Source organism: Coenobita brevimanus, chromosome 50 (genome assembly GCF_032717465.1).
Source record: "Coenobita brevimanus isolate Jiangsu-jjx chromosome 50, ASM3271746v2, whole genome shotgun sequence".
NCBI classification, from domain to species: domain Eukaryota; kingdom Metazoa; phylum Arthropoda; class Malacostraca; order Decapoda; family Coenobitidae; genus Coenobita; species Coenobita brevimanus.
This window is the reverse complement of record NC_137003.1, coordinates 54,507,593-54,517,428: the sequence shown is the minus strand read 5'-3', so window position 1 is coordinate 54,517,428 and position 9,836 is coordinate 54,507,593. Positions and strand designations below refer to the sequence as shown.

Sequence of the window (9,836 nt, the reverse complement as noted above, 5' to 3'; positions counted from 1 at the left end):
AGTGGAATGTCTGGGAAAATTTCAAAATATGTAGATATAGGATGAGTAAGGCAATTTAACCTTTGTGCACAAGATACACAACAACAGTCACACTGGATTGTATCCACGTGGGCTTCCGAGGTTTTCAAGCGCTTCTTCCCTGGTTATTTACCAGATTACACTAACATAACGTCTTGTACATAGGTTATATCTCTGAAATATTAATACAAGGGCATATAATGACATACAAGTATAAAAAAAATATTCTGGTAAAGAGGTGCTTAACAGCCTCAAATGCCTACGAGAATATGGCTCGTTTTTAGACCATGTTCGATTAGACAGGAAATTTTGTAGCGCATCTTCCTTGGCGAGTTATAATGCATGTTGCACTTTAATGTCCTCGTTTTTTTTTTTTTTTTTACTCATGCAAAGTATGTTGCTATTAAAATATCTATCACAAGAATGGGTATATTAAGGTGTCATGAAATGAATAGCTAAAGATGGGGTGCTACGAAATCTCCAATGCCAACGATAATACGACCCAAACCTGTTATTTTCATTGGCACAAGTGACTTCTTAGCATCTCATTTCGCAACTTAATTTACATGCACCTAAATATTCTCTTGTAGGCTACCTATATCCTTCTATCACGGACTTAGTTTGCACCAATAACATTCGACAGGCCATAAATGAGTAACATGCAGAAAAGATTATTTAGGAAGAGGGAGTACGAAATCTCCACTGCCAACCTAAACACGGCCCATACTATCATGGAGCACAAACTCATGCGCGCGGGCGTTTTCTATAATCCTCGAAGGAGTCACAAATATCCACCCTGTCAGAAAATATATATAACAGATTTTTGTTTCATTCAGCCTAGCAAGACTCAAACTACGTATTATCAACAGGTCTGAATAACGCCTGGATATGCCTAGCGGTCGGCAAAATAGAAATGATCACGTCTTATGCTATTTAAATACCTCTACAAATGGACGGGTCGGCAGGCTATACTTGGAGAGCAACTTCAGGAGACGAGAACCCGGATCTTCTAAAGCGTTCTTTGTTGAATGTTAACGAATGGGCAAATAATACCCGGTACAGTACTTTTAACTCCTTCAGTACGATGATGTCATATTTTAATTCTTGGTATCGCTAGACATACTGAAGGGGTTAGAAGCAGTCTCCATTAACTCCTTCATTACGATACTGCAGCATGCTTATAAGGGCTTGTTCTTATTGTAATTTCGACTGTCGGACGATTTTACTCAGCTTAGGAAACTCATCGTATTGAAGAGGTTATTGTCTCAATTAAACCCTTCACTACAATCACTTATTCTTACCGCCAGACGATTTCCTTCGAGTCATCGTAATGAAGGGGTTAACGGGACTGGTTATCCTGACAGACTGTTGCAGCGCCAGTGACGGTCCAGTGAGCTTCCGCCAGGGCATATGCTTCTGTTAGTGCGTGGGCACAATTAGTAATCTACCCGGATTTACCCAACTTAGTGCGTTTCCGGCAGTATTTTGAACCCTTTCAGTACGATGATGCCTTTATTACCTTACTCTTGCTACCACCAGATGGGTTTACTTAGAAAGATCTCACCATGCGCTTCTCGTCCCAACATCATAAGCAGTTTCCCATTGGCTGATATAATCCACCTGGTACTACCAAGAATAGTGAAATCTGCTTCATAGTACTACAAATGTTTAAACATATAGTGCCATGGTGCACTGCTCTTATTGTAATTCTGCACTCAGTTTTGTCTATATTTTTCAGTTTTGCTCATGCATTCAACTGTCTGTTTATTATGCACACATTCGTCAATGATAGATAGCCCAATCAGAAACATCACTAGGAGTCTAACTGGCCTGCAGCGATTGCAACATGAATAACCTGGGCAGAGATTCACAAACAAACAAACTAAGATTTGTTTAGAGGCATCTAGAGAATCTACGCTCTCCTCTCACCATCCATCTAAATCAATCTACATTACCACAGGGGATTTATTATTGGTTTTGTTTGTGAATCTATATCCTGGTAAAGGTTCCACCACGAAACCTAAAAACATGAAGTCTCACCCATAGCGATTGTCGGCATGACGGAACAGTTATCATTATCATTATGCCCTAGACTGACCTCACCTGAAACAAATGATCATGAGGCTTTGTCTAGGAATTAATATCTTACCATCAGGGAAAAATACTGACCCTATATCACATCCAGCGAAAGGTTCAACAGCCCCATTTTCTGTATCACTGCACACTGAGATTTATACACCGGGAGTTTTTCCAAAGGGCCAGCAAATAGAGCGGCCTCTCACACACACCTCCCAAAAGGCTCATTTTGGTGGATGGGATAGGGCAAAAAGGGTAGCAGGGATGAGTACAGGAATAAAGGGTGCACCATTAACTTTCAGGATGTCAGCTTGTTCGTTTTAGTTGATAAGGTAGGTCGGTAAGGGTAGAGATGAGTATGGAAATGAAGGACGTGTTAACTTCTTCGGCGTTGTTTGTTTTGTGGAATGAATAGGACAGGATTAAGCTCGGATGCACCAGAACCATTAAGCTTGTTAGTTTTGGGAGAATGGAAAGGATGAGGATGGAAAGGAAGGACGCACCATTTTTGTAAGGATCTCTGCCTTTTCATTTTGGTGGACTGGGTCGCTAGGGTAGGAAAGGTATAAGAAGGGAAAGCTAGGATGCAACACTGGCTTATAAGGATGTCGGCTTGTTTGTTGAGGCAGACTGGGTTGGATGGGTATGACAGGAAAGGAGATGGAATGCAAGAATGCACCGGAACCGTCAGATTATTAGGATATCACCTTGTTTATAATGTTTCTGCAAGGATACAGTTATGTTCATTTACAAGCAGAATATATCTGTTATGTTTTCTATTCTTCTTGTGTCTTATATCACTCTGTTTCTTGTATAATTTTCACTTTTCATTTCAGACTAAAACGTTACCTAGGTCATGAACAAGCAAAGCCTGGGCCACAAAATATATGTATATATCATGCTGATGGACTGACGGACCACGGTAATACTTTAATATGAGCAGGTGCTGAGAGGTGAGGGAGGCAAGGCAGGCCATGGCAAGGTAGTACTCTCAGGTGATGGCAGGGTAGGGTCAATAAGGCAACGAGCCAGTGTGGGAGGACAGGCATCCTGCAAGACCAAGACAGTCAGCAGGACCTGGAGCACCGTGGGAGGCAGCGTTACTCAGCACCACAGTGGGTTTGGGTGAGGCAACTCAGGGGTGGTCAGCGGCCACAGGGGTGGGCTGGCGGGACTCCTTCACCAGTGGGAGGGGCAACACATCCACCTCTGGGCTGGAGCTGCGTGAGGGCCGCTGGTGTAGGGCAGCAGCCAGGGCGGTGCGGGCAGCTAGGGCGGGCAGGTACAAGGTGTTTAGCGCAAGAACACCAGGGGGGTGCAGTAAGGGTGGAGAGGGGTCCTCACCCCCTCTTTGCTCCACCACCAGACCTTTGCTCAGGCTCAAGAGGCTGGAGGATACTTGCCAGGATGCCTCACTGCCAGGGTGTGGGCTGGAGCATGGGATGGGGCTGGTAGAGGTGGAGGTGGAGGTGGTAGAAGTACTAGTGGTGGTGGCAGCAGTTGGAATCGTCGAAGTGGTGGTGGGGAAGATGGTGGTAGTGACTGCAGTGGTGGAAGGAGTGGTGGAGGCTACAGCTGCAGACTGGGCCCCACTGACCATGGCCTTACCCCGGAGAAGGGCATCAAGGACACTGCCATGGTGTGGAGGGGAGGACGGGGCATCCTGAGCTGGGGGTGAGGGTGTGCCACGGGCAGGAGGTGACGTCCTCTGTGCTGCCTCCTGGAACCTACGAATCATGTGCGAGGCATACAGGTCCTGGTGGTAGGAGGGCAGGAGGGGAGGTACCAGGGGTGAGCTACGCCACATGGGGAAGGGGCCTGGCAGGAGAGGGGTAGAGGGTAGAGCCCCAGGAAACTCGCCCTCCATACGCGGCTTCTTCAGAAGGGGTGGGGTGACTGTATTACTGCTGCCGAGGCTGCTGTCATCACCTGTCAGGTCTATTGTGGTTTCTGGTGTCTTGCTGAGTCTAGTGGTGTCACCAGGTCTTTGTATGTCTTGGGGACCATGGGGCACCTCACCCCTGGCACAGGAACCATCCAGACCTACTGACTCCTTCTTAATTTTGTCCTGAAGGGGAACTGTGGTGTCCTTTTTGCCCCTGCCACGGGACAAGTGACGCTCCTTCACCTTGTATTCGAGGGTAGAGTGTGGGACTCCATAGAAGCTGCCAGCACGATGGACACTCATTTCACCACTCTGCACCGCCTGCACCGCCTTCACCAAGTTATCACGGTCATAGTTACGATACTTCCCACGCTTAGGCCGTGACCCTTTCCCACCACTAGACCCACCCACTCCTGCTGCTCCACCTTTCTTGCCACAGTCGCGTTTGTCACTGGGCCGGGGAAGACCATCCCCTGAGGTGGCACCAGGAGTGGGGGTTGTGAGGCGGGTTGGGGGAGAGTCTCGTGGCACTTCACACCCCAACTTCTGACCAATCATTTGCGCTATCATCTCTTTCAGGTTGGTGGAGGGAGCAAGAGGAGGGCTGGGCTGTGGGGCAGGGGGTTGTTGCTCCCCCACCATGCCATTACAAGGAGCATATGCAGGCACAGTGAGGGGAGTGGCACAGCCATTGGCACGTGCCCGGCTGCGCTGCAGCTCTTCCCGACAACGCTCCTCCAGCACATGCTGTACCATGTCTGCCAGGTGGGGGTGGGTGGCTAGAGGGGGCGTGGCAGGCGTGGTGGGGGCAGTGGGGTCTTGGTGGAGGGCCAGGCGAGGCAGGTGGTGCAGCAAGTGGCTTAGCGCTGCCTCCACCACACGCCGGCTTGCTCCCCCACCCAAACCTTCACGTCGCATCTCCTCCAGTTTCTCTGCCATCTTATTTTTGAGCAGCGTCCTGAAGCTGTCAGGCGACGTCTGTGACTCACTCTCACCACTGCCACCACCCTCGCCTGCATCGGTCGGCACGCCATTCTGGCATGGCGGTAGTGGCAGTGGCAGTGGCTTTACATCCTGAGTCATCCCTGCACCCCGTGACTGCTCCATCAGCTTTTTGTTTCGCTCACGCTCCATGGCCAGCTTATATACCTGCCGGGCATAATGGGGTTAGTGGTGGCAGTATAAAATATAGGCTGGTATGAATAATGAGGCATATCATTATTATCCTTACTATGTATAGGCTGCGTAAACATATGTGGAGGGATACGTATTATATTATCGTAACCCTATGTAGATCATGCAAGCCTAAATGGGTGCAGCCTCATTATCATCATTCTAACTCTATAACTAGTACAAATGGAAGACACAGGATTCAGAAACGGGAAAAAGAACACGAAAGTGATCAGGATAACTGGCCACATTTTCTTCCTAAGCGTCATTCTGACTTTTTCCCATCGATGGATGAGATGAATTAGGATCCAGAACTTGAAAAGAAAAAACAGCTTACGAATATGGAAGTACTGTCAACAGAACGCCGAGTGAAATGGACCAGACAATCGTTCACAAGACACTTAAGCCACCACGATCATGGTTTCACGTCTGATCATCGGCACAACATTTTTAAAATTTTAATAAAGTTAATGTAACATTCGGATACCTGGTGCTCTACTTGTTTTGGGCACACTGATCGGCTGTGGCTCCCGCAAGTTTACATCCAACGGTTGGTTGAGGTATATTGCTCACAACTTATTGCTTCTTCTGGGAAGATCGACTGTCACTCTTGCCTTTAAAACGTTTGGACTGAAAAAAATTTGGCCTAGGGCCCCTAAATTCTTGACCAGGTAATAAAAGATGGCAGGAAACTTAATGACAGACAGATTGATTGACTGATTGATGGATGGATGGATGGATGGATAGACAGATAGACAGACAGATAGACACACTGACAGAAAGCACTCAAACAAGCTAACGAGGGCGTTGTGGCCCACCTTATTCCTGAGCGTGGACCTGGGTATGCCGTATATGACTGCCGCCCTCCTGGTGCCCAGCTTCCCGCTCTGTATGTCCCTCAGCGCCGCCTGCAGCTCCTCCTCAGTGTAGGAACGCTTGCTTAAGTCACCCCGCCGACGCCCTCTAAGAGAAAACGCGTAAGAAAAATGGGATAGATGGGTAAGGGTATCTGGTGAAAAACCTGAGGAAATAAAAGGCAGAGGGTGTGGATAAGGGTGTCTGATGAAAAACATTAGGAAATAATGGGAAGATGGGGTGGGTACGGATGTCTGGTGAAAAATATGAGGAAATGAAGGGAAGATGGGGTGGGTACAGATGTCTGGTGAAAAACATGGAGGGACGATGGGGTGGGAATAAAAGCAAAACAAGTGTAAGAAGCTCACGATGATTCTGGGGGAAGCTCCTTACACTTTCATTCATAATTATTAACTATAATAAATTCAGCCTAAGCTGTCTTTCCATGGAGCAGACTATTATTAACCGACTGCTTTACACACACACACACACACACACCTGGTGGATGCCAGTTTATTATCGGCAGGGCCTTGTGTGGTGGTCTGCATTCTCTCGAAGGGCATGGATGGCATGGGGAGGGGGTTGCTGGAGGGGGCCACAGCACCCTCCCCGCCCCGCCCCGCCTGGCCCTTGGCGCTTAGGTCTAGGGGCAGGGGCTCCTTCTCGTCGCTGGGGTCCTCTTGTGCCTGAAGGTAGGCAATGTGGAGCGTTAAAGCAGCTGGGAAGCTTTTTTTTTTTTTCTTCTTCTTCTTTTTTTTACTACTTGCTTTTGCTCCACCCACTATTACAAGTCTTTGTATTCCTTAGCTACAACTTCCACCTCTTTTTATATTATATATATATATATATATATATATATATATATATATATATATATATATATATATATATATATATATATATTAGAAGATGAATTTATGAATGAACATAATAAATCAGTCAGTCAAAGGGTTAACCACCATCACAGTCATCATCTTGAATATTTTTTCCATCCAAGGACGGCGATGAGGTAGGATCCTAAAAACAACAAAAGTGAAAGTACGTCAGTGGGAGAACTAACAACACATAACCTCGATGACTCTCACCTTCTACATGAGGCATGATTACAAAAAAATAAATAAATAAAAATAAAGAATGCATGCAAATGAGAGACCTAACAACAAAGTACCTCAGTCCATCTCACCTGCTGCTGCGTTCTGGCCAGGTGGTGGAGGTGGGTGGAGAGGAGCCATGGCAGCAGATGTGGGGGCAGGTTGGCAGTGTATAGATCCAGTGGAAGGCGGGGTGGCATATCCACACCCGCACACACTCCCACACCCACATTCCTCGTCATTATCCAACCTGGCGGCGCAGGTGCGGACGCGGGCTGGGGAGTGGATGGAGGTCGTGGTGTGGATGGGGGTCGTGGTGCGGATGGGGGTCGTGGTGTGGCTGAGGAGGATCTTGGAGTGCCGGACGTAGGAGGCCTAGGCGTGGAGAGGTCGAGGGTGACGTCTGTACAGTCCTCCTCCACTATACAAGGGGAGTCTGAGGGGGGAGGTGGGGGGCACGACGACGGTGGTGGGGGTGGGGCTGGAGGGGAGTCTGCCTGAGGGAGGTTTGGTGTGGACCCTTCTCGTGGTGAGGATTCCGCCTGTACAGTTGAAAAGAAGACTTAGATTAATGCCTATGGACTACAGTGGGTCATTAAGGCAGACAATCTATTTTTGTATGTCCAAATCTTCCTCTAGAATACGACTCACAACGTTACTGTCACATACGGGTACAGTCGGCGACATATTTTCGCCTATTATTTCACCACTTGTCAGTTCCGTCTGCTGGTTAAAATTTCTAAGCTGAGCGGGATTTGGCAAGCTTCTCTGGCCACGGATGATGTTCTCTGATATAATGCACCAAGGAGGAAAGTTAACGACAAACAATAAGTGTAAAGTTGATGCAGCGGAATGATAGATCAAGTTTTGTCCCTGATAGTATATATAAGAGCAAGATTATCGTTTATATCTGGAAGTACGATCGTCTCCATTCATAGGTACTACAGAGGGTTGTGTGTCTGGGATCTTATGTGGTATTTATGTATTTGTTTACGTCTTACATCTACTGTGGTCTGACTACTATAACAGCCTTGTTCCAACAATGTACACATATGTAAACAAATACATTAGTGACACAAAAGGTCTCCAACACGCCACTCTCTGCAGTACTAATGAGTGGAGACGGTTGTGCATGAACATGATTAGGGGCTATAATTCACTCCTACATGGTACACTGCACTATTCTACTACTATTAATATTACTATTCTTATCTTAGAATGAAAGAACAGATATCGTAACAAATGAGATCGAATTTCAAAATGTCTGTTGTAGTTTGCTTTCTTAATCATGGAAATCTCCTCTTCCATCATTATCAACATCATTACAACTATCACACCCACCGCCACGGCAATCACTAGCATTAACCATATCCTCCACTACTACCACTGCCACCATCATCACTATCATCACCCTACCAACATCATCACTACCTACCACCTGCATCTCAACACCACCACCATCTCCACAGCTACCTAGATCATCATTTAATTTATAGTGTTGATTACTCAAATCAAATTTTGCTTTTTCAATATTTTCACATCCTGTTTTCCGTCTATACAGGTTTGCATTCATTACTCTCTTCACTCCTTTTTTATTTTTCAAAATTTATCTCTACAACTTTCATTTTATTTTATTTCTACCAGTTCACTTTTTGTCCCTCCTAAATGTATTCATGGTTTAAACATTTATCAATTATCTCTAACTAAATTTGACGGCTATTTTCCCCGAACCCCCTTTTCTCTCCCCTTCTCGTTGCCTCCATATATATATTTTTAGTATTTTTGTATTTTCGAGAGGACAATGGTTTTGTGAGTGGGCACGGTAATGAGAGGTATCAGATTCTCTCTCTCTCTCTCTCTCTCTCTCTCTCCTGGTTTCATCTGTTAATGTTTCTTTTCACTGGCCACTCTCTCTCTCTCTCTCTCTCTCTCTCTCTCTCACACTTAATTCCACCGGTCATTATTTATTTACGTTTCATCATCCGCCGTTTTTTACACATATAAATAATTTTGTTTTACGGACTTGGGGGTATATCGCACAGAATTAAGTTCCATTTGAATTTATATATACATATTTTTAATAGTTTAACATATTTTGGTTTATTTATTTAACTAGTATCAGGAGATAGATAGATAGATAGATAGATAGAGAGAGAGAGAGAGAGAGAGAGAGATCTAACACAAGATTCACCCTCACAACACAAGGTAACCATCCACTCACCTGATTATCACCCGGATATGGGTTGCCGCGACACACGAAGCAGGGCGAGGCGGGGTCCCAGTCGTGGGGTGGAGGGGCTGGGGCGGGGCTGGTGCGGGGTGAGGCGGGGTTGCTGCTGGGCTGGGGCGGGGGCGGTGGTGGGGTGGGGTACAGGTCGGAGCGGACTTTGAGCCACGCTGCTTCACCCATCAGTTCCTCCAAGACACGTTCCAATCCTGAGGGGAGGGAGAGGGAGGTGAGAGGGGTGAGAGGGGTGAGCGGGGTGAGTGAGTAGCTGGGTGAGAGGGGTGAGTGAGTGGAGATGAGAGGGGTGAATGAGTGAGGGTGAGAGGGGTGAGTGGTGGGTAAGGGGTGAGTGAGTGGGGCTGAGGGATGAGTGAGTGGGGGTGAGAGGGGTAGGTGAGTGGGGGTGCAAAGGTGTAATAAGAGAGCTAGGTTGATGGCTGGGGTGAGCGGTAGGAGTATTTCTAAGTGGATGAGTGACGTTAGTATGAGCAAGGTGGGACAGGTGAGTAGGATA

The 9,836-nt window shown here is 46.8% G+C and overlaps 1 protein-coding gene across 1 annotated transcript in view; it reads right to left on the bottom strand.

Annotated features, from left to right (window-relative positions):
- Positions 1-3,229: 3,229 nt before the first annotated feature.
- LOC145399799 (uncharacterized) overlaps positions 3,230-9,836 on the bottom strand; it is a 301,841-nt gene continuing 295,234 nt past the window's right edge. The window contains exons 2-8 of the mRNA XM_080272348.1: positions 9,317-9,531; positions 7,558-7,637; positions 7,188-7,470; positions 6,503-6,690; positions 5,968-6,112; positions 3,688-5,128; positions 3,230-3,636 (exon numbers count right to left, since the gene is read on the bottom strand). Coding sequence (XP_080128474.1) covers positions 3,230-3,636; positions 3,688-5,128; positions 5,968-6,112; positions 6,503-6,690; positions 7,188-7,470; positions 7,558-7,637; positions 9,317-9,531 — 2,759 coding nt within the window. The remainder of the gene's footprint in view (positions 3,637-3,687; positions 5,129-5,967; positions 6,113-6,502; positions 6,691-7,187; positions 7,471-7,557; positions 7,638-9,316; positions 9,532-9,836) is intronic.